The sequence below is a fragment of the Lates calcarifer genome, linkage group LG7_1 (assembly GCF_001640805.2).
Source record: "Lates calcarifer isolate ASB-BC8 linkage group LG7_1, TLL_Latcal_v3, whole genome shotgun sequence".
Taxonomy (NCBI): domain Eukaryota; kingdom Metazoa; phylum Chordata; class Actinopteri; family Centropomidae; genus Lates; species Lates calcarifer.
This window is the reverse complement of record NC_066839.1, coordinates 6995207-7019628: the sequence shown is the minus strand read 5'-3', so window position 1 is coordinate 7019628 and position 24422 is coordinate 6995207. Positions and strand designations below refer to the sequence as shown.

Below are 24422 nucleotides of genomic sequence, written 5' to 3'. Positions count from 1 at the left end.
TGAAGAATTAGACCGAAACATGGCTGCTGCCCTCCCTCACCTGGATGGGACAAGCCTCTTCGCTCAGACAGAGCGAAGAGGCTTGAAGAGGCCCACAGAGGTGGGTGATCTGATCCTCATTTGAACTGTGTCAAGCTGAAATGCAAACTGCTCCAGTGCACTCTGAGGATCATGGTCTAATGAAGCCAAGAGAACAAAATATCACAAAATGAATAGCAGAGAGGCCACCTACATGTCTTAAAACCTTCATATCCGAACTCAATTACCTTTTATTTATGGGGCTTCAGAAATGTCTCGTATAACAAATAAATGAATAAACCAAGATGGAACAAAAAGCACTCACGCTCTATAAAAAATAATGAATCAGATGCTGAACCAGAACATGATCAACAATCTGAACAGTAAGCTCTGCACACTTCTATCTATCTCCAAATGCAAAACAATGTCTATTATTACCAGTTATTTGCAGTGAAAATAGACAGTTTTCACAGTGGGAGCTTTCAGTATGCAGTATGTTCTGATAAAACAACATGTAAAATATTAGTTTCATTGTTCATTCTCAAACCTAGAAACAGCAGTGGACAAAACGGTCTCACCTCAAGGTCCATTTAGTAGCTATTCTGGAGCTTTCAATCACATCACATGATCTTAATCATCAGATGGAGTTTGCTCAGTTTTCGTGAAAAGGTTAAAATTTCTGTTTGTTGACTTTCTTAACTCCATCTGCTGATCAAGATAATGTCCTATAATCAAAATGTCCGGAGTAGCTACTAATTGGCCCTCTAGGTACAAAGGTACGTTGTCATACTGTGCTGTATTCTTGTACAAATTAAACAAACGAAATATAATGTGTTAATAAATTATCTTTGGAGGTGCTTGCAGGCAGATTTCCCTGTTTCCAGTCTGAGCTGAGCCTAGTTGAACTATTCCCTTAAGACGGTGAAAACTGGCTGCTGAGAATTGCTGTAAGTCTAAAAAACTGCTTAGAAGATATATATGGTTATAGTCAAAGTTGCAGCTTCAGATTAATTAAAAACAGCTCTGTAACATGCAATATTTTTTCTTCTTCTGCTTTCACAGTCCAGTTTGGTGTTCACAAGTTGCTCATGTGCCTCTTTCATCAGGATTAGGCCCTCCTCTGATAAAGTAAAGTAGGTATGAATCTTTTTTCTATGATTTCTGATTTTCAGCTTAAAGTGCAGCATGCTCACCCACATTAATGGTCTTGACTTATGGTTCATAAAATGTGTATGAGGACGCTTGCAGAGGCAGTATCATCACTCCACACGCAGCAGCAGAAAGCTGCAGTGTTCATCCATGTGAGACCTCTGCCTTTATTGCATTTCTTATAAGTTTAGCAAGAAGGAACAGGATGATAAACAAATGCTGATTTGCCTTTTTTCCTGCTTGGAGCGAATTATATTTCCTATTTCACTACCATCGTGCCTGTCTTCCACTTTGACCAACTACTTTATGATAAATGTAACAACATACTGTATACATTTCTATATTGTATACTGACATACTGAAATGCCATCAGTTAAATGTTAGGCATGTTTATGCTTTTATTGATTTGATATTTTGTATATGAAGACACTTTCATGTGCAAATCAAATGAGTCTCTATCAATGCAATTTTTGTTAGCTTTAGTTATTGTTATTAAACTTGCATACAACAAATTGACAGAGCCATGCTGCAACCATTGTTAGAGAGAGGATAATTTAAGTAAATACACAAAAAGATAACAGTGCATTGCAATGTATCATATCTACCTACATAAACCAAGAGACACATGGAGATATAGTAGTTCCTACTGACCAAACTGCCACTAAGGAAACATTTACAGTATTTATTTGAGTCTTTAACTGCTGTTTTGTTAGCTGCACTGCCATCCTTTCAATTATATTTTGCTTTTGATACAAGGTCATTTGGTCTGCACATGAAAAACAGAAATCAATAATCCATAAAGGCATGAACAAACCCAGTATTTGGCTGACACTATTTCAATATGAGGTGTCCTTCTGAAATTACAGAGGCTCTCGGGGGGGGGGGGGCTAACAATGGAAACATCACTATGTGCCAATAATCTCATACAGAATGTGGTAATGCCTCCTCTCCAGGTACAATACACACAGGTGAGATTCATCAACAGATGGCCCTCAATTACTGTTTTGAAACTAATCAAATCTATGCACCATAATTGCTGATGATTATTCATTGTTTGATTTAACTGAGCAAAAGGTCAGCATAGTTCACTGCAGAACTGAAGTAAACTGTAATTTGTTATGAACTGATGGTGCAGCTGCAGCTCTGTAATATTAACACACAGACTTTATATCTGCTTTGTGTTTATTTATGGAGACACAAGACAACAGCTCATTTGTCTTTATGGTTCTCTCAGCATTTTACACAGAATTATGAGCAAGTGCCACGTGTGAAAAATGAGCTCTAAGTTAGTTGAACTGCTTACAGTTCAAAAAAGACAAAAGTATGTGCTTACTGCTCATGTGGCCTATTTTCAGATGCAGTTGACTCATACATTGGCCATGTGATAACCTTAATCACTGGTTTAGCCTATTTAATAAAAGCATGAGCAACTGAGTTCTCATGTTTCTCAAGGAAAGTAGAGGTTTCAACATTCAGATTAGGGGAATACCGGCGGGAAACAATTAAGCTCAGATGAATGCAGGAATCCAAGGCAGATTTTGTTTGTTCACCCTTAGTCGGCCTCTCATATTGATAAGGTTGCTACTGATGCATTAGTGAGGTATCTGAGGAATTCTGGCTCAGAGTTCCTTCCTGAAAAAACCTTGAATGTGGAACAACCTGCAGGAAAGAGACAGGATATCAGGCTGATGCAAAATGCATTATGAGTCCTGATTGAACTCGTATCAGCCTCCCATCCAGCACCACTGTAATGTGAACCATGTGAGGCAAAGGAGCACTTAGCACAGTTTAACCTGCACTCCTGGACCAGAGTCCACTGGCCATTCGTACATCCCTCTATAAGGCTGTATGCAAAGTCGCTGGACTAGTACTTGGTAAGATAAACAGTTACTAAGAGAACTTTAAACAGGAAGTTACTGAAGCATTAAGCTGTAAAATATCTTCCAAAAATAATAACAGTTTTCTATTAATACATATTGATATCATCAAATGGCAAAAAAAAATGTACAAAACAAACCTAAACTGGGAAGTCTGACATTTAGCAGTGAATGGCAAACAGTTGGTCAAAATAGAACTAGTATGAAGACTTCTTTCCCCTGCTGCAGTTTCTGCTCCCCCTGAGCTCTTTTCTCTGATCCATGGACTCAAAGTGAGTCACTGGAGGACAAAATGTTATGTACCACAACTGAAACGCAGATGGCTGTGAGCTTTGCTTGAGTGATCACTCATTGCTCACTCACAGGTTAGCATGCCAACCAAGTCAGAGAAAACTGTCACTGTACACCAGTCAGTTTGGCAAACTACCCTGCCGCCTAAAGTCTAACTGCTCCATGTGGTGGATATTACAAAGTTACTGCGATCAGAATAATAAGCAGATGAAATTCAAATTACACAGTTTTTGCAGGAACATTTGGTTTTCACCATATTAGGTGTTTTTATGTTTAGAGACTGATGCTTCCTACACCATGCTGGCAACTGTTCTGTGGCAGATGTATGTTATATTTAGAGATGCTGCATGTCTAAACAGACATAAAAAGACAATCAATTACTTTGCACACTGGTGCACTGGGAGGATTGTATCCAGGCTCCAGAGACATCAATTTCACAGAGACATATTTAGCCTCTGCTGGTTGTCAGTAAAATAGAATTTGAATACTTAACAAGGCATTCTGCAGAAATCACATGTAGCTGTAGGAAAACCCTGCACATCCACAAACTAGCATGGTGTATTAAAGAAAGAAAAGCTTGAAAGACAACTGTTGTTGATGTGCTTTCCATTTCAGGGTCCGGGTTATGGATGGCAGTGTTAGTCTGTTGGTTGGTTGGTCCAGCACTTTAATCCAGACTGAAATATCTAAACAATTATTGAATGGATTGCCATTAAATTTTGTGCTGACATTCATGGCCCCCAAAGGATGATTCCTCATGCCTTTGGTGATCCTCTGACTTTTCATCCAGTGCCCCCAGCAGGAAAAAAAAACATTTATCGAGCACTATATCTCAACATCTGCTTGAGGAATTGGTAGCATCACTTTGTCCACTACTTTCATTTCTGACCATATACCTGCAAAACGAATCAATATGCTAAACTATGATGGTGAACATGACAAACATTATACCTGCCAAACATTGTCACTGGGAGCACACTGACAGGCTGATATTGGCTTTCAGCTCAAGGCACCACCTGGTAGGCTCACAGAGCTGTTAGCATGGCTGTACACTCTTAGTCTTGTTTGGTATTCACCACCAAAAACAAAGCAAACATTATATTGAGCTATGTATTTTTAAGTGATCTAAAACTGATCAAATTTTGGTGTCAGCCCCTCTATAGATTTTCTTTTAATATCTGTTCTTCTGTAATTTGGATGCTGACACATAATACACAGAGAAATCCATCATAGAGGTGGCAGAGATATGGATTTCTTCATTTAAAAAATACCCTTACTAAATGCAGCAGCAATCACAGATACACAGTTAGATTATACTCTACATACACGCCATACAAGTTAATTGCGTGAAACAACCCCATGACCTGTCTGCAGATATTCCGAGAAATGTAGGAAACAAAAGCCTGAAGTTGGCACGGAACGTTGAAGGTGCCAACAATGAAAAAGTGAACTACACCACATGATCAAAACACAACTCCCAGAATCCACTGAAACATCACAGACTGGTGCTCTAATAGTGAAAGTGCATCTGAGGGTGACATTTTCCTCCCAGGGTTTAAGAGGCAAACTGGAGACTGGAGGATCATTACTTCCAGCTTCTGTGCAATCTGAGAAACCCTGTGCAGAGGAAGTGAACCCATTTTTCTCGTCTCATCCCTTTGATGTTTCCTAGAACAAGGCATTAATCTGTTGGTAGCTCTGCTAGAGCTAATCAGTTATCAACAGTTGAGGAGGAGAGCTTTTATTTTGGACTGTTCTCAGGTCTGAATCAGTGTGTGGAGCTCAGCTTTTGTTTGTATCTGGTCCAGCAGATCACGACTGTAAATAATGCATTCTTTCTCAGTTTGCCTAAAGATGAAAGAGAATCAGCTTGGAGAAGATTTACAAGTAAGTCAGCTGCTTACACTGACAACCTGCCAGCAGTCCGTTTTGCCAGAAAAGAGACATAAATTCACAGAAAAATCTGAGATTTTTTTTAGACTTTCCTGTTATTTGCTGACCATAAATGTCTTCTCATTTTGTCAAGTGGAACATTTTGTTCATTTCAGACATAGATGGCAGACATGGCTGAGTGATATTAATAATTGCACCTGTGTTGATGACATAGCCATAGCCTCATTTCAGTCTCGATGTGGGAAACAAAAGCCTGAAGTCTGTCTGCCGAGACAATCAGTGACCGCAAAATGTCACGTTAATGCATCTCTTCTGATTCTATCTATACGACAATGCAGCCACTCAACTCCTGCATCCATGGCCTGCACCACTAATTTTCCCATTGTGTAAGACAGTGGGAAGAAAAAAAACTGGATGGATTTGACCAAATGAATAAATGGAAATTAGATCATTTATAAACAGTGATTTGAATCTGTTTTTATTAAGGCCAAGCAAAGGCCATATCTTTGTTATTGTGATTCATAGCAGGATCCGACTTGTTAATTTGGTGCTGTGTAATCAGATTGAATGTGCTGATAACTAGCTGGTTTATCCTGAGGTCAGTGTGACTGTGAAGTGTACAAAAGAACATCATCAGATGTGTATGAATCATGTTGTCACATCACAGGTCAATCTTGCCTGAGTTTTATTTTCAAGTGTGTAGATTACATATTTGACCCCTAAAATGTTCTTTTCTTTTGTTTTTTTCCCCCTTCCAAATGTAAACACTGAGTCACACTGAAGTGCTTAAAATACTTGGTTTGGATCAGAAAATACCAGGAAAGTGAACATGTTGATCGCTACAAAGTAAAAACAGTCATTCAGGGGGTAAAAACACTTGGTGAGGTTGAAAAAAATGACGAGGTCTGCTTTCTGTGCTTTGAGGTTTTTAATTTTGGTTAATTATTCACACAATAAACAAACATGCACTGACTATCAATTAAGTCTGCAACCTCTATCTGCCTTTGTGTGCATGAAACTGAAAAGACAGCCTGCGCAGTTCCATTAAAAAGTCACCTTCATGTGGAGACTTTGTAGGAAAAATGCAGCTTTTTGTACCTGCAAAATGTAGAAATTGTTACTCTAACGTTTACCTCATGAACTAGAAAGATAAGGCAGTTATTATAAGCTGTTGTTAATCGAGTTTTTTGTGCTCTGTCTGTGTCCGAGCACATCATCTGCTAAGAGGAGCTTTGGGAATTCAAATCAGATCCTTTTTATAAGCCTCCACCACCACTGTCGTCTGCCTTGTTCCTATGCGCAGCACTTGACAAGCCTCATGGGTTGGGCAGATAAAGCTATATGGAAACACGTGACAGGGCTTGTAGGAGCGACGCTTCATAAGTGTGAAGACACAGAGAAAGAGACTGGAGAGACGCTGGAGCCAGAAGCAGCAGCAGCAGACTGTACCCACTGAGCAGGAGCGCACTCCAAGAGACTTCTGCAGACATTTGAAAAACTTATGCTACATACAGAATTTGAAAAGGAAACTAATACTTATGATAGTAATGGTGGTTTCATTCTAACACATGCACGCTGGTTGTCTCTCTTTTTATGTAAGATCTGTGTTGGTTGGATGATGCGCTTCTGACTTGGATTAACGCGCGGTGATAAAGGGCGATTCTGCGCACTTGGAAAAATTATGTAAGGTAAAAAGGCACTTTTTCTCTTTAAAATATTTCACTGAGGTTTTTAATGTTGTTTCCCTCCTTTTAACAGTACTTTTAATGCTTTATGCGGTAAAAGTCTCAGTGTTTTCTCTTTTTAATGTGCTGATTCCTGAGTGGATTTGTGCTTCTTGCGATAAATTTACACTCCTGCAATGATCAGACTTCCTCAACAGCCTAATATTAAAACAACTCTACAAATTCTGCATATCTAAATTATATAACAGCCATTTTCTCGCTGATATATGGTATTTACTGTTACAGTAAATTAGACTATCCAAATTTGAGCATGCATCTTCTGTATATTATTTTACACAGGGGAAATTAGGTCCGTTTTGCATCGGTGTTCCAGACTATACAGGTGTGGAGGAATTGCATTATTTGGTCTGCTTACCGTTTATCTTTTGGTTCTAAACCTAGAGGGAAGAAAAAACGTGTTTTTTTTTTGTTTTTTTTTTACATTTTCAGCATCATGTTTCATTGTTTTATGTGTAGATTTCATATATAAAGTGATTAAGTGATTAATAATTTCATATGTGTTGTTAAGCAATGGGTGCATAATACAATATTTATAAATACACAGCTCTTATAAAGCAGATATGGAATATACCCAATCCAGGAACTCAGTAAAATGTGTGAAGAAAAAAACATCTTAAATTGTACAAACTATCATGGAATTGTGTTTCTAAATATTTGCAATTACATTTTTTAAATGTATGTCCTGTTAAAAGCGTTTTTATGTCAGAGGTGTAGACTTGTAAACTCTTTGCTGCACTGCTGCAAAAATACTAGAACATATCCAGTGATAATATGAATGGGATTTAAAGAAATGTCTGTTATGTTTTTCATCAATCTGTAGGTTGTCCAGACGTCTTACACTGCAGTATTTCCCTCAGCCATGAAGTCTGTGCTGGATGGTGTGGCAGACACCACCTTCCGGACTATTACATCTGGTTTACAGTATCTGGGCTCCAACGATGCTAACTATGACGACCCCACCAATAATGTAGACTTCAAAGGCAGCTTCTCTCTGCAGAAGCCCCTGTCTGCTTTCCGCAGCAACTCCTTCCCAAACAAAGTACCTCCAGATGAGGAGCTCATCCTCAAGGGCATCCCCTTCTACCCCACCAACGCCACAGACTTGTTTGGCAACAGGAGCACATTCAGAGATGAGACTGAAAATATACAATGTGGGGAGAACTTTATGGACATGGAGTGTTTCATGATCCTGACTCCCAGCCAGCAGCTGGCTGTGGCTGTGATGTCTCTGACTCTGGGTACCTTCACGGTGCTGGAGAACCTAGTGGTGCTCTGCGTCATTCTGCAGTCCCGCACCCTCCGCTGCCGGCCGTCCTACCACTTCATCGGCAGCCTGGCTGTGGCTGACCTGCTGGGCAGTGTCATCTTTGTCTACAGCTTTCTGGACTTCCATGTTTTCCACAGGAAGGACAGCCCTAATGTTTTTCTCTTCAAGCTGGGTGGAGTCACAGCATCGTTCACAGCGTCTGTGGGAAGCCTTTTCCTCACAGCTATTGACCGCTACATCTCCATACACCGGCCTCTCGCCTACAGGCGCATTGTGACACGGACCAAGGCTGTCATAGCCTTTTGTATGATGTGGACCATCTCCATCATCATCGCAGTGCTACCTCTGCTGGGCTGGAACTGTAAACGTCTCAATTCTGTTTGCTCAGACATATTCCCTCTAATTGACGAGAACTACCTGATGTTCTGGATCGGTGTAACCAGTGTGCTGGTTCTTTTCATCATCTACGCCTACATATACATCCTGTGGAAAGCACACCACCATGCTGTGCGCATGCTGAGCCGGGCCTCCCAGAAGAGCCTTGTTGTTTACTCAGCAGATGGGACTAAAGTGCAGACCACGCGCCCCGAGCAGGCACGCATGGACATCCGCCTGGCCAAGACCCTGGTGCTCATCTTGGTGGTGCTGGTCATCTGCTGGGGGCCGCTGCTCGCCATCATGGTCTATGACCTCTTCTGGAAGATGGACGATGACATCAAGACAGTATTTGCATTCTGCAGCATGCTCTGCCTGCTCAACTCCACCGTCAACCCCATCATTTACGCCTTGAGGAGCAAGGACCTGCGGCACGCCTTCCTCAGCTCCTGTCATGCCTGCAGGGGCAGTGCCCAGCAGTTGGACAATAGCCTCGAGTCAGACTGCCAGAACAGACATGCCAACATTTCTGCCAACAGGGCTGCAGAGAGCTGCGTGAAGACCACTGTGAAAATAGCCAAAGTAACAATGTCTGTGTCAACTGAAACTTCTGCAGAAGCTGTCTAATTGGCTGTCACAGGGGAAACTGTGTAAATGTCATCCTCCCCAAACAATGCCATTCAACAAAACAAAGCAGAAGTTAGGTGTTCCATAGAAAAAAACCCTCTCATGAAAGTATTGACTTACATCCTCACAACATAGACGCTTTAGTGGTTGCATTATTTTACGTTCGTGTGTGAGTACATAGTGTGCCAAAGTGCCAAATGGTATTGCAAGGTCATAGAAAGGACTCACAGTTTGAAAGGATTATCAAAGACTATCCTAAGTCTGCTGTTTACCATAGACTTCATGATATCCAATTAGTGAAAGCATATTATATTTTTGTACTGTGAATTCAGGTTTTGAAAACAATATATCTTCATTTATGGGAAAAGGGGCTACTGACATTTTTAATTAGAGATGTTTTACTGTGTCATTTAGACTTCAACATGTGTCTTGCACCATAAATATAACAAATCCTTGCGCCTTGACTTTCTACAGGCTTAATGTACATGTTGCGTATAGACATTTCTATAAGCAAATGATGGAGAAAAAAAAAGCTCAAATGACTCTGATTGTTTCCAAAATTGTCATTTATCATGTCACTTTTGTACTTCTTCTGACAACACTCCGTGAGTGGCAAATGTGTGAAGAGATTTTGAGGAATGAGAGGTGATTCATGAAAAAAAAAAAAAAAAAACTACAGGAAACAAAAAGTATTTATCACCATCACAAAATAAACTCTAATGAGATGGAGGTAAATTAATTCACAGCTTATGAGTGTGTGAAACCTGAAATGGCATTTTCTGTGGCAGAGTGACGATCGTCCCTGTTGTCCATTCCTTTACTCGCTAGCTGTTAGACCTTTAGAGTGACGTGTCTTTGTTCAAATGTATACCTAACAACTGTACAGTGTTTTCTTGCAAAATAAAGTGTTCAAGTCGACTCATTCAGCTACACATCCAACACAACAACAGCAACAACAACAACAATAACAACAAGCTTTTGGCTAAAGCTTGAACACATTCATTGAACCTGAATTTGGACACAGTGTGCTGGTCACTACTGTAACAAACTGAAGTGGTTCCTGACTATAGCTGCTTTCATCAAATGTATGATTTTACTGGATTCAACCTTGTATGTATGTGGTACCTTGTGACTTGGTGATATATTTCCAAACCCCCCAAAGCCTTTTGATCATTGCAGTGAGTTGTTTTTAGTGCTACTGTTGCAGCGGGGAATCATTTCGGAAAAACAAAAGCAACCCATGCACAGGCCTAGTGAAGTACTTCTGGCGTAACTCTAAATAAAAATATGTCTGCTGTTAATTTTTACTTATCTAAACAAAGACATGAGGGTCTTTTCAGCTGGTAACCTGAATGGAAGTTTGTGTGTATGCTGCATTGTGTGGAGACTCAACAACTGACCTTAAAGAAGAATTTGAGAAGATGTGATTTTTCTAATAGGTGATGTAGTACTTTTAATCTAGAAAATCTCACAGCACAATTGTTCTGTAGACATTTATCTTGGTGTAAAGTTATCCAGACAGCTGTTTATCAGTATGCTTTGCTGCCTCTTGTATTATTGAGTATTGAAGATCAAAATGTCAACTGTCAAGTGGCTTCTGTACAGTGGTGGCATAATGAGGAATCTATGACTCTTAAAAATCACAATCAGTCAAGTGTTTTTAGTATTGCTGTTTTCAAACTTTCCAATAAAGTCGCAGCTGGTTGTCATTTCGCCTGCAGTTATTTGATTGATTGTTTGATGATGGGAAACATGAGGGCACAGCACATTTTGCTTCATCCAACAGTCACTCATTGAAAAGGAACAGTTAACAAGTCAAGCCCTGAGCTGACTGCAACCCCGCAGGCCAAAAGTGATGTTTTAGTGCCCCCTTGTGGAAGATCTAATACTGTCAACAGCAGCAGCCTTTCTGAGGAGAAAGGACACTTCCACACATGGACTGTAGCTGTGTTAGTATTACTGTGCATACTTTTTGCAGCCCTGAGAGTGACAAAAAAAAGGTAAACGGCTGCCACAGCATCCTCTGACAGCAACATCTGCTCTGTTCTTCTCATCTCTTGGCTTAGAGGGAATTGGAAAATTGCAACATCTGTTCACACAGATGACAACAGGATTTTGTTCATTTATCTACTAAATACTCCAGTGTGTGGGGAGCCATGAGACAGGTTTATTCTACCAAGTGTGACAGGCTGCAATTATTTTTGGAAACAACACCTAAATAAATAAACAGGTTTGTCAACTGAGTGGGTACAATTAGTTGATTAATTGATTAGTCAGTTCATTTGACAGAAAATTAATCAGCAACTATTTTTTTGTGGTTAAATCCATTTTTTGAGCAAAAATTACCAAACACTGCTTTCTTGTAACGGTAAACTTAAACTTAAAATCTTTGGATTTTGGACTGTTGGTCAAACTAAACAAGCAACCTGGGCTTTAGGAAATTGTGACAGACATTTTTAATCTTTTTGTTACATTTTATATATGAATAACTGACTAAATATTCAGCAGATCCACCACTAATACCAATGATCATACTTGCAGTAGCAGGTACCAACATGTTTTCTACAGCCTATAGCACTTATTCATCTTGGTGTATGTAACATTGTTACTTAAGTAAAAAATGTATATAATTCATGTTGTCCAACTTTACAGCTTGACACTGGAGGATAAGGACAAATACAGTATAGTGAAGTGCCATATTATCATGGCTGTAACATGCTTTGCTCTTTTTGCTTGAGAACAGCAAAGTTACCAATCCTCCTCCAGTTTTGTACAGTTTAAAAAATGTGTGTGTACAGTTAAGTGGCACTGATTTAGGGGAAATATCTCAGACTTTTGAGTGTGTGTGCAAAGGGTTGGAAGGTTGTTTCAAGTAAAAGCTACAAGCCAAAGAGGGAGTTCTGCAAAGCCAAGGGCCAAGGATTCTCAATTAACTCTAATGCATACTCGTATGAATAAACTTGGGCTGAGCTAAGATGGTAATTCAGTATTTCCTCATAACTAAACCCTCATAAAATGTGTTAATACTTAACAAACTGCAAATATAATGTTGAGTCTTTTTTATATAAATACATGACAAAAGCCATTTTTTTACTGTTAAAATGTTTGAGGTTTAAGTAAAACTGAAACTTCACTGTGGTTTAAGGGGTTTTGTTAGCAAACAAAACAAAATTTAAAAAATTTGGCGTTTTCTTGGTTTTCGGGAAATGTAGTACTTACGCCTATTAACTAACTAGCGCGACAGAGAATAAAAACTACAAATACCACCATGCGACCGTTTTCTTGCGCATGCCCAGAGTCGATCAAACAGAACAGAAAAAAGGGTAAGCTAAACTGAGCCGTTTCAGTCGGCACTCCGTCGTAGCGCAGAAAAATCTGAAATCATCTGATTTTATACAACATTTAACCTGAATCGTTTTACTCAGTTTACACCAGGAGATATTCGCTAACTCAAACTCGGTGAGATTTAGCGGCACAATACAAAGAGAGACGAAAAACTACGTATTTGCCTACACCCCGGAATCGCTGCTGCGGTTCGACCTAGCTAACGTTAGCTAGCATTAGTAGAACAGACCGGGGCCCGAGTCATTTTCTTTCCCAGACAAGAGGGAATTTAAGGTTTTTATTTTAGATTTTTAGAACATATTTCAGCGCAATGGCTTGCGGAGCTACTCTGAAAAGGACTCTGGACTTTGATCCGCTCATGAGCCCGGCTTCTCCGAAAAGGAGGAGGTGCGCTGCGATCATGTCTCCGGTGTCTTCACCACAGAAGTATCTGCGTATGGAGCCCTCACCTTTCGGGGAAGTGTCGTCCAAACTCACCACAGGTTGGAATTTATATCTACTTTTACATTAACATGTCAATATTTTATCCGGCTGAGTGTGTTAAAACCCTTACTAATTGTGTACTGCGTTACTTTTTAGTCGCAACGTAGCGTTAGCATCTTCCCAGTGTGTACTGGTATGTGTTGTGTGAATGAAACAAAACTCCATATCTAATTTGTTAAGTTTACTGAGTGCTGTTGGGTTTTGATAGTCTTTGTCGGTGTAGGCATACTATAGATGATGTGATGTGAATCTTTGTTACCCAGTTGTAAACTCGGCACACGTTATCAAATTTTTATGAATTAATTTGGACTCATATCATTAGTGTTCAGTGGTTTGGGGAAGTAAAGTGTGGGAATAACAGGAAACATTTTTCTAAGGTTTTTGTTGCTGTTGTGTAACTAATGGGTGGATGTGCTATTGGCAGTATTTGATGCTAACTGGATTGACCAGTCACTTGTAGCATCTCTTTTAATGTCTTAAGTTATGACAGACATGAGTATACATCAGCAAGGCCACATGAAATTATCAAACTAGATAGCTGTGCAATGCTTTTACCTTCCTTACCTCCCTTGTTTGAAGATGTCAGTTAGTTAACGGTTGAAATGTTTTCTTTATCTTAGAGCAAATTCTACACAACATCAAACAAGAGTACAAGCGGCTGCAGAAACGACGACACCTGGACAGCGCTTTCCAGCAGGCAGATGGCTGCTGTCCTCTGGACCTGCAGAACATTCCCAGTGGATCTGTCTTACCAGGTAGCTACAAATGCCTCATCTTTATGAAACTATTGACTGATTTTTTGCAAATCAAATTTTCTATTGCAGTTATGATAGAAAGACTACCATAAACTGCTATCCACCGTTATTGAGAACAGTGGTTTATAGTAACCATCTCACTTAATTTTGAGTATATTGTGACTGACCACTTCAGTTAAGGGTTATGATGACAACATATCCATTATAAATCTACCATGACGTATTGTTACAAGTTTGACATTCAGGCTGAGTTAAACACTTTCTCTTGGCGAATGGTTAGAATTTTTTTTTTCTGGAAAATCCCAGAACCATTGCCAACCCCTTCAGAAAAACACCCTTATCCTATCACTTTCTTTTTATTATGGAGATTTTTTTTTTTTAATTAACTGTGCTTCATAAAGAAGAAAAATGCATCCAGGTATTGCAGGGAATTCTCCGCAGTGGGTGTCATATGCTGTGCATATTGTAAAGCCCCTCCATGCAGATTTGTCACATTAGGCTAAATAAATAAAACTGACATTACACATGGCAGACTGAAGAGAGAAATACCAGGCTCAGGTTCAAGTAGAACATCTGCTTTTCCAATATTCAGCTGTTTTATATCAGTTTTCCAGCACACAAAGGCCTTTTGAGATAAATGAAGAACTGAGCTGACACATATGTACAATACACATTTGTTGTTCATAAACATTCCTCCATACGTACTTGTCATTAAAGCAGAGAAATGTCAGAAGTAATATCTGTTGTTATATGATATTGACAAAGTTGCTGTGCCTTTGTGGTGTTTAAAGTAATTCATTGAGGGATCTTCACTCCTCCCATCAGGTACGTCCTCAGGTGCCTCATCTCCCACCAGGAAGGAGCAGCCTTTATTTTCCCTCAGGCAGGTTGGAATGATCTGTGAAAGACTACTGAAAGAGAGAGAGGAAAAAATTCGTGAGGAGTATGATGAGATACTGACAACAAAGCTTGCAGGTATGATGTTTTTTTAAGCATGGTGTAGAAAACAGTTTGTTGTGAATAATCCACACTGAGTGCCAATACGTACTCTTTCTCCTAACAGAGCAATATGACGCGTTTGTCAAGTTCACACATGACCAGCTGATGCGAAGGTTTGGTGAACAACCTGCTAGCTGTAAGTATATTTTGCGTTGTCAAACACTCATTTTCCTTTAATGGTCTCTATAAAACTTGCCTCTGCAGGTTTATCTTTTTCATCATTAGAACTTAAAAGAGTTTATGACACATTGTTAATATTGAATTGTAAAATGTAAAGAGATATTTTCACAATGTCTGTCAAAGACAACATTTTCAAAGTTTGGTTGTGCAGTTTGTCTACATCACGAGTTACACATGGACCAGTCCACGTGTTTAGTGTTTACATTTTGCACAGCAGACTGTAGGTATCTGTCAAGGGAGTTTCTAAGCTTCACAAATGTATTGGACATATAATAATGCAAAGAAGGAGATCTGACAAACCACTTCCTCTACTGTTCTGTAAGAATGCAGTGTTTTCGCTGTCCCTAGTCATTGTCACGATGCCCCGCAATCAGCTTATGCTAGCTTTTCCAACTTAAGTAAAGCTGCTGAATAAGGTCAGCTTTAAAGAAAACCTTAAACTTAGAGTCAGTATCTCCTGAAGTGTTTAGTCCGTTAGAAAACCAATATTTTCCCTTTCCACTGTAGTGAGTCCTGGTTATCCAACTTTTACCAAATTAATCTACTTGTGTAAACCATCTGAGACATCCATTCATTAGCTATATAGCTTATCCTTTGAGAGTTGCAGCAAGGCAGGAGCCAATCCTGGCTGACATCGGGTGACAGGTCACAGGGTTGACATATAGATAGGACAGAGACAAACAAGCCACCATGTAACCTAATCTGCATGTCTTTGGACTGTAGGACGAAACTGAAGTATCCAGAGGAAACCCATGCAGACAAAAGGAGAACATGGTTGGCAGGTTCGAAACAGTGCTTAACACTGCACCGTTGTGCCACCCTCAGACTAAGACAATTTGACTTAAAATTTCTTTTGATTTGTGTTATTGTAACATTATAAAATCCAATATTTTAACAAAGAAAGACCTAGTCAATCTCAAAGATATAAATTTCACTGAGATGTAACCATGGCAGGTATAGGAGTAGTTAACGGTGGACTCAAAATTTTGAAATCTGTCAAATAAATCAGGTAACAACTTAAATTCATGCCTCAGTTTATTCTATCTGAGTTGAGCACGGCATTAGAGGCCTTTTTACCAAACTTTATTTTGAATCTGGGATCCTTCAGACACTCCTGAGATCTAGTGAAGCAGTGAGTTTGCCTTTACTGTAGAGGAAATGAAAGATAGAGGCTGTTTATCTAGAAGCGTGTTATAGGCTAAAGGCTGCAGGTCTTGGCTGACCAGAGTCACTCTTACGAGGTCTAAACCCATCTTGTAATAGGAAATATTAGTAATAATATTAATATTGCTGACATTAATTCCTTGTTTCCTTCTGCAGATGTTTCCTGAGTATCAGCAACGGATATTGGGGAATACTGTTTGCTGCAAGCTACTCCAGGGACCGAGTGGGTCTAGTTGGACTTTTCTCCTAGCTGTGCCATATCGCCTCTATGTGGACTTAATTGCCTCAGGCAACAGTTAGTGGCATCCACGTTTGCTGTGTCTGCCAGAGTTAGGAGGGCTTCCTGCTGCCAACATGTCCAAGGACTTTCTGTGACTCTACCAGTGGCCTCTTAACTGCCGTGTCAATATTTATTTGGCTTTGTTCTGATGCCTTCATAAAAGGCTGACTGCCACGACACACTTGGCCTTTTTGATTTGATTTTATTTTTCTGTCAGATTTTGTTATTTCACAGAAAGGATGTTAGTTTTGCAGCTCAATATGTACATTTGAAAAAGGGATTGGACATCAAAGAGTGGACAAACAAAGGCCACTTTCAGACTGGACTCCAGAAACAGGCATCTTGTTTTTTTTTATATATTGTTTTAAACTGTACTGGTGATTACTGCTATTACATTTGTATACACTGTACTTTTTTATTTTTTGCTTGACTTTTGTTCATTGTACTAAAATTTCATGATTTTATTTGCTGTAGGTATAACGGGGCTTTGATTCAAGAAAAGTGAACAAATAAAGTGTTTACACAAATGTTTGTTTACCATGGTTTTTCAGTTTGAGATAACTGTTTGATTCACCATCAGTTGAAGCATAAAAACACCAAAGTCTCATTCCAGAAATGTGGTCCCTATTATAAATCCCAGACCTTTTATTTACTTATTTTATTGTGGCACAAAAACTCCTCAAGCTTTTGGGCTTGTGGGAACCAGGTAGTCTACTCCAAAAATTAAACAGGGTCGTTGGTGCTCCTGATTCAAGGGGCAGATTTTCAAGTTAGTTGTATGTGTGTTTTTATAGCGATGTTATGATATCTAAATGGAGTTGTCTAATTATTTGTAGCCCACATCTAAAAACGTTATCAGAAATGGTCGACTGCATAACAAAATGAAATAGAACTCACGTATGTCTTTGCGCCAATCAGAATTTAGCAATGCAACATTTAGAATGTGATGACAATTGTTATTTTTTGATTATGTTACCATGGAAACAGCGGTCAATAAAGTTACATCGAGCCATAAAGTCCTGATGAAGCGGCATTTCTGCGTTTCTAAGTTGCTCAATAAATAATAGCAAATGATGTTTTTCCAAATCTAACTTCAAATGTAAGTTGTTTAGTTAGTTTAGGTTTTTTTTTTTTTTAAAAAAAAGAAGAAGATTTGAATGGTTCTCAGGTTCCTTATAAGAGAGAAAACTCACCACTAACTGTCGGGAGGAGCGGAGAATACAATCAAACATACCTTTCTAGTAGTTGACGTTACTGGCAAAGAAGCCTGTGATTGGACAAACTGAGGAAGTGTGGCTAAGGAGGAAGCACAGTGCAATTTAATCGCCACCTCTGGGAGGCAGCAATGTGCCGCGAGGCTTCCTCTCTGCCGGAAACTTAGAGGAAGAAGAAGGAGGAGGAAGTACATTATCCACGTTCATGCATGCACCGTGGATATGTCAATATGAGCGGACCGTGGACAGATTTATGTAATTTTGCACAAAGTTGATCGTTATATTGTGTTCGCACTTTCAGGAAACATGGCATGTTTCTTTAGAAGAAGAATTGCAGCGAAGGTAATGACGCTGAAAGTCTTGAAAAATAAAAAGAGACTGTGCTGGTGCAAACATGGCTTGACCCTGGAACAAGTCAAATCATCAGTCTTTAAATTATTTTCTGACCTGTGTGTGTTTTAATGTCTAGCTGGGTAGGGCGCTGCAGCAGTCTGAAGATGTCTTCATACCTGCTCTATCAGCAGTTCCACTCTTTAAGAAACAGTTAAGTGTATTTATGTTGTACACAGTAAATCTGTAGCCACTCTTGGAGACTGATGCTCCATTGGTGTTTGTCCTCTTAATAGTTTGTTTAAGCTCCCGTATCTTGTACTCCTCAGGAAGACTGCTGACTTCAAACTGTCAGTCAACATGTTACGAACCAATGGGCTTTTACCATCCAGTGGAGACATTAAGTTGCAGGCAGAAAACTTGGCTGCACAGGTGAGATGAATCACGTAGGAAATGAGGATAAAGGCAACAACACATTTAATATGTTGGCATTTTTTGTTCTGTCTTTACACCACTGTAATCCATTAGACAGGGCAACTTTTATACTACGCTGTGCTACGAGCTGTTGTGGCAACATTCTTACAGTTGGTTAACTGAGTAATTATTTCAGCTCTAGTGTCCATATAATTTTAGTTATAGTGTATGTGTTCACATTCTTGGCTCATAAAAGGTTTTAATTCACAATGCATGTCATATTTTTCAGTTGAAGCCAGACAGTTTGGTGGAAGACATATCTGCTGATCATGGAGTGGTCAGCTTTACAGTTAATCGCAAGCTTTTTGTTCAGGTTTGTGAGCGTGCACTTCCACAGTAGTAGAAATTAAGTCTTGACTTCTTCTGCTGTTGAAGTAATCTTTCTGCTCTGTCTGTTTTAGAAAATGTTGGAGCCATTTGGAAAGCAGGGGGATGAGAAATTTGGGTTAAATAGTGAACTTTTTAATAACCTCAAGAGAGGAACAACATTAGTGGAATACAGGTATGTTTGTGTTTGCTTATTTGTTCTCAACTCTTCATATGTTCTCGCCTCATATGTATTTTTACAGACACAGTTATTGTGTTTGCATGTTGCAGCTCTCCAAATATTGCCAAAAAATTCCATGCTGGGCACTTGCGATCTACAATTATTGGTGAGTCTTGCCTGAAGTTAATTTATTCAAGTTGTGCTGTGAACTAGAGCCTGTTCGATAAATCAGCTAGACCAACACATCAGCTGATATGAACTCATTGCAGATACAACAGTATTCCTGCCTTCCATCCTTCCCTGTCTTTTACCAGCCAATAAAAGAAAAGGAAGTGAAGAAAGAAATGACAAAGATATGTTTCAAAACAGTGTCGCCATTCTCTCCACCACAGAGTAGTGATGAGTTTGTTTTTTAATTGTAATATGTCTGATATTTAGATATTACTTGGTTGTAATTTGAACAAACAAATCTTATAAAATTTTTTATTTATGTTATGGTTTGCATAAAAAGTTAATAGAAAACATCCTGTGTTGTTTGGATTAAACTGTTATCTCTCACTTGGAACTGATAGCAAATTCAGCTTGACTAAAAAAAATCTAAACTCCATTTCTAGGTAACTTCATTGCTAACTTAAAGCAATCCCTCGGATACAATGTTATTCGAATGAACTACCTTGGAGACTGGGGTATGCAGTTTGGTGAGTGAATAATGTGCAAAATATTCAGCGGGTATCCTCTAGTCTCATTAAATCCCATATGCTAATTTTGCCTCTTGGATTTCAGGTTTGCTGGGGGCTGGGTTTGGCCAGTTTGGATGTCAGGAGAGACTGAAACAGAATCCTTTACAGCATTTGTTTGAGGTGAGTTTGCATATTTGTGTAAAGACAGATGAACTGCCCTCCCACCATCATCAGTCTCAGTAATGTTGGGTTGAGGAATTTAGTGTTTAATGGTCTAAATGCTGCGGACAGGCCTTCCCATCAGGACAAACACCATGGCTGTATTTTGTGTATAGTTTTTATGTTTGTGTCTTGCAGGTGTACGTTCAAATGAACAAGGAGGCAGAGCACAATGAGAATTTGAAGCATGCTGCCCAAGACTTCTTTAGACAGCTGGAGCAGCAGGAGTGTCAGGCTGTGTCGTTATGGCAACAGTTCAGAGAGATCACAGTGAACGAGTATCAACAGGTTTACAAGGTACAGCCAGCCGCACAGCATGATAAATGGACATCATGATCAAAAGTTAAATCTCTAAAATACAAATTTTGATGTGAGAACTGAAAATCTCACTAGGATTAAATCTGATCTTTCCAGCGGTTAGGGATCCACTTTGATATTTACTCCGGGGAGTCCTGTCACCTAGATCAAGCCCAGAAAGTGGTGCAGCAGCTGCAAAGCCAAGGCCTGTTGAAAACCTCTGAGTATGTGATGATTTCTGATCAGTAACTGTTGTAAATGTGAGTAAAGAGACCAGCAGATCAGTCCAAGGCACAGAGAATATGGAGAAAGATTTTAACAGATTGGGAAGTTTTTTCTACATTTGAAAATGTTTTGAGGCAGGATAAGCAAGACTCTTGTTGACGTGTGAGATTAAACTTAAATGCACCTGAGCCTACATGAACTGGATTTGATGGCAGTTGCTGTATTGACAGGAGGGGAACTGGTGTGGTGGATCTTTCCCCTGATGGAGACATGAGCAGCGTCTGCACAGTGCTCCGCAGCAACGGCACAACTCTCTACATCACCAGGTCAGAAACAGTAGGAACGGTCAATTAAAATGACCTGTGTTATCCAGGTATAAATCTGAAGTGAAGCAATAACAGCCTACTTTGCCTTTCCTTTATTCCAGAGATCTTGCTGCAGCCATTGACCGAAAACTAACGTACCACTTTGATGAGATGATTTATGTGGTAAGAGCACTGAATGCACTTGACTCGCTCTCTGCGTGATGAGTTTATTTAAGTGATGTTTGGTGTTTTAAATAGGGCTGTCTGTTATCCATTAATGAAAGTCTCACATGGAAATGTATAAGCAGCTTTGTCTGTCTATAAGCTGTGAGTAAAACTCTCACGAGATGACTCCTTCACTTTTTTTTTATCACCACTACTATGCAGATTAAATTTTCCTGACTAGGATTTAGTGTCACAAATGATCATTGTTCTGTGATGTATATGATGATGAGTTTATCCTGGTACCCTCTTTAGGCTCTTGTCTCTGTTTATGTGTGAATGTGGGTGTTAATCACAGGTAACATGCTATATATAAGTAATACTGTAAACAAGATCCCATTGTAGCATATGTTTAACTCTTGATTGCTACTACTACAACTGCTGTATCTATATTTGTTTTTCTTTTTAAGACAGATAAAAGTCAATCAAATCACTTCCAGCAGTTGTTCCAGATACTGCTCGCTATGGGACATTCCTGGGCTGAGAGGTCTGAGGAAAAATACCACACACACGAAAAAACAAACATGCGTAACACACACACACACGTAACACAGACAGTTAAATGGAAGCAGTTTATTGTTTTTAGAATTTCTTTAGAATTGTTTGTTGAGTAAGTAAGAATGTAAAGTGAATTCACTTGGGTTTAGCAGTACTTGATGTAATCAGTTCCCCACCCACTACACAGCTGTTTTTATTAGAAGGTAGCGCTGAAATGTAACAAAATATATTTACTCATTTACTTAAAGTGCAAATTTGAGCATCTTGAGCTTTACTCAAGTATTTTATATACATTTTATAGATGTACTTTTTACTCGTACTCCACCACATTTCAGAAGGAAAGATTCGTTTTTATTCCACTACTTTGGAAAACTGAAAGCTGTAGTAACTGAAGATAAAAAAACTTTCTTCAAATCAGATAATAAAGTTATAAAACATAATAACTTGGTACAGATAAATTTGCTTCACGACAGTCAGTTTCAACATTAAAATTCTGCTTACGCATCAGTAAAACAATAATATATTAATTTATTATGATGAAAGAGGCCATTCTGCATAATGACTACTTTCACTTTTGATATTTCATGCACATTTTGCTGCTACTTGAGTAAACCTTTGAATACAAGGCTTTTACCTGCGAATGGAGTATTTTTATAGTGCTGTATTGCTACTAGAGTAAGGGATATAATTACTGGTTGCAGGTGTCAGCATGTGCCCTTCGGCCTGGTACAGGGCATGAAGACCCGGACCGGTGAGGTGGTGTTTCTGGAGGACGTGCTGGACGAAGCTCGGGCCCGGATGCTGGACAACATGAGCCAGTCAAAAAGTACAGTCTGTCTCACACATTCTTCTTCTTGGTAATTCTTACCAACGCAGAGCAAATGTGACTTTGGGGCCAGAAATGTATTTGCATATGTCCTAGTACAAAGAAAATTGCCTGTGTGCAATTTGAATATTGTGCACATGCTGAGAAGCTACTCCTTGTTGGAAAAGATAAAGTGGCTTTAGGAACATCCCCAGAAAACATGCAAAAGAAAAAACATTTTAATTGGCAATGATATCCTGAAGTCAGTTTGATTTATCTCCAACAGTCCAAGTGTTGTATAATTTTACCATTAATTTAAAACTTTCTCTTTAAAATTGAGACTGTGTATGCTGGTACTATCATGGTATGGAGGCATCCACTGTGGTAATAGTTAATAGTGTGTTTGTTCCTCACTCTTTCTGCAGCAACAAAGGAAATGGACGATCCAGAGGACACAGCAGAGAAAGTGGGAATCAGTGCACTAATAGTTCAGGTAAATCATCACAACTAAATAACAGTTTTAAACTTTACCTCAGTCTAATGTTCAGCTACCTCTTTCATTCCTCAGAGACAGACTTACCTTGTTTTTCATCACGGGTTTCCATTGACTTTGTTTTAGGACTTCAAAGGTCCCCTGCAGTCAGACTATAAGTTTGACTGGGACAGGATGCTGCAGGCTCAGGGAGACACAGGTGTCTTCCTCCAGTACACGCACACTCGACTCTGCAGGTCTGTATTAACTAACTGCTGAAAATAATGAACCGTGATGACAGGAACTCAACCCTTGCTTGGCCTTGCATCACCAACATCTTTGAGTTTGAACTTTTTATTTTATACACTACACTGGCTGATTTCAGTTGCTAGGTCTCCTGTTTGCCTGCAGTGAGTAAACATATTAGTTATCCACTGATCATTTGCATTGCTGTTGCAGAAATTTCATGTGTTAAAGATGAAAAAACACTGAAGTCAGATATAATAAGCAGATGTGTTGTTGTGCTCTCCTTACACAAGGGAAAAAAAGAGCTGGCAGGACTAATGAGGTAATTAATCCATATCTTAATTGTAACACTGTTATTGCAGTTTAATACGGAGGAATGAAGGTATAGAGGCAGCTACGTTTGATCCATCCCTCCTTCTTGAACAGACGAGTATCACCATCCTGCAGCACCTCCTTCGGTAAGCAAACTGCTTTTATAAAACCAGTCATCCCCTTACTGCTCTGCATACTGTCAAATATGAGACAGTGAAACAATCTAGCACATGTTGTATCAATATTTGCTCCTCATTCAGAAAAAAGAAAAAAAAAAGATCTCCGCTTTGTTTGCAGCTATGATGAGGTGTTGTACCAGTCAGCCCAGGATCTTCAACCGAAACACCTAGTCAACTTTTTATTGAAGCTATGGTAAGGAACAGGATGTTGGTCATAATACTGGGAACTTTAGTCACTCTGGGTTTAGTCACTGCAAACACTTTCTGGAGCAGACAGTGTTTGCAGTTGTGTTTGAACGTCATTCGTGTTATCCACGTTTTTCCTCTTCACCCTCTTTCAGCCACCTGATTGCTTTCGCACACAGACAGCTGCCAGTGAAAGGAAGCCCTCAGGATGTTGCACAGGTACAAAGAAGAACATTGTGTACATACCTGTGGTTTTCCCCTGTGAATGCACCATCATGTGGCTTATTACAATCAGTAATAAATTGCTTGTTTGCAGGTTGAAGATGGCACTCAGTATAAAACAATTCATCAATTAGTCCAATGTCTGCATCAAATAGAGAAAAGTCTGCCTTTATTACTGCTAACCAAAATTAAAAATTAAATGTATATATTTTAAAAATTGAGTGTTATCTCGTTTACCTAATGTCAACAGGCAAGGTTACGACTGTTCAACGGAGCCTGCTCAGTACTGGCCAACGGGATGAGGATCCTCGGCATCACACCGGTTGATAAAATGTGAAACTCACCAAAGGTTGTACTAACTCTACAAATGTTATTTCACTGTTGATAATACAGGTGTAATTAATTTGTACTGTAAATAAGCAGCCTTACATTTTAAATTAAATATTATCCTCCTTAATTGAACTCCATTTCACCTGCTATTGTCTTAGATATTTTCCACTCACATACATCGTGATTAGGTGTATATCAAAACAAGGACGCGAGTCACTTGGTTTGTAAAACAAGACTTGAGAGATGTAACTCAACTCCTTTTATTTTCATG

At 39.2% G+C, this 24422-nt stretch overlaps 3 protein-coding genes across 6 annotated transcripts; all 3 read left to right on the top strand.

Moving 5' to 3' along the window:
• The first annotated feature begins 881 nt into the window (after window positions 1–881).
• Window positions 882–10951, top strand: LOC108873511 (cannabinoid receptor type 1A). 4 transcript variants are annotated; one of them, XM_018661740.2, is made up of 4 exons: window positions 882–965; window positions 1081–1151; window positions 6829–6916; window positions 7794–10951. In XM_018661740.2, exon 4 carries the CDS (start codon window positions 7833–7835, stop codon window positions 9240–9242), a length of 1410 nt encoding a protein of 469 aa, XP_018517256.1. In that variant the 5' UTR covers window positions 882–965; window positions 1081–1151; window positions 6829–6916; window positions 7794–7832; the 3' UTR covers window positions 9243–10951. The 4 variants fall into 4 exon arrangements, with proteins under 4 accessions (XP_018517256.1, XP_018517255.1, XP_018517257.1 ...); XM_018661739.2 differs by having other exon boundaries at window positions 1081–1155; XM_018661741.2 differs by lacking the exons at window positions 882–965; window positions 1081–1151 and having other exon boundaries at window positions 6597–6911.
• Window positions 10952–12539: 1588 nt separating this feature from the next.
• On the top strand, window positions 12540–16975 carry akirin2 (akirin 2). Its single transcript, XM_018661717.2, has 5 exons — window positions 12540–13069; window positions 13691–13825; window positions 14651–14800; window positions 14889–14960; window positions 16325–16975. Exons 1-5 carry the CDS (start codon window positions 12898–12900, stop codon window positions 16333–16335), a joined length of 540 nt encoding a protein of 179 aa, XP_018517233.1. The 5' UTR covers window positions 12540–12897; the 3' UTR covers window positions 16336–16975.
• A 661-nt stretch (window positions 16976–17636) lies between these two features.
• Window positions 17637–24288, top strand: rars2 (arginyl-tRNA synthetase 2, mitochondrial). Its single transcript, XM_018661712.2, has 20 exons — window positions 17637–18004; window positions 18132–18205; window positions 18322–18424; window positions 18696–18779; window positions 18868–18968; window positions 19064–19119; window positions 19568–19651; window positions 19737–19813; window positions 19991–20149; window positions 20267–20373; window positions 20605–20700; window positions 20802–20862; window positions 21312–21388; window positions 22101–22225; window positions 22630–22697; window positions 22824–22933; window positions 23285–23380; window positions 23532–23606; window positions 23755–23818; window positions 24072–24288. The coding sequence occupies exons 1-20, from the start codon at window positions 17969–17971 to the stop codon at window positions 24156–24158; spliced, it is 1740 nt and encodes a 579-aa protein (XP_018517228.1). The 5' UTR covers window positions 17637–17968; the 3' UTR covers window positions 24159–24288.
• Window positions 24289–24422: the final 134 nt, after the last annotated feature.

Excerpts from the sequence above, each read along its gene's own strand:
- akirin2 (XM_018661717.2), top strand. The coding sequence starts at position 12,898 with ATGGCTTGCGGAGCTACTCTGAAAAGGACTCTGGACTTTGATCCGCTC. Across the intron at positions 13,826-14,650 it reads CAGTGGATCTGTCTTACCAG|GTACGTCCTCAGGTGCCTCA; the intron begins GTAGCTACAAAT and ends TCCTCCCATCAG. Across the intron at positions 14,801-14,888 it reads ACTGACAACAAAGCTTGCAG|AGCAATATGACGCGTTTGTC; the intron begins GTATGATGTTTT and ends TTCTCCTAACAG.
- LOC108873511 (XM_018661740.2), top strand. The coding sequence starts at position 7,833 with ATGAAGTCTGTGCTGGATGGTGTGGCAGACACCACCTTCCGGACTATT.
- rars2 (XM_018661712.2), top strand. The coding sequence starts at position 17,969 with ATGGCATGTTTCTTTAGAAGAAGAATTGCAGCGAAG. Across the intron at positions 20,701-20,801 it reads ACAACTCTCTACATCACCAG|AGATCTTGCTGCAGCCATTG; the intron begins GTCAGAAACAGT and ends CCTTTATTCCAG. Across the intron at positions 22,698-22,823 it reads TCAGTGCACTAATAGTTCAG|GACTTCAAAGGTCCCCTGCA; the intron begins GTAAATCATCAC and ends ACTTTGTTTTAG.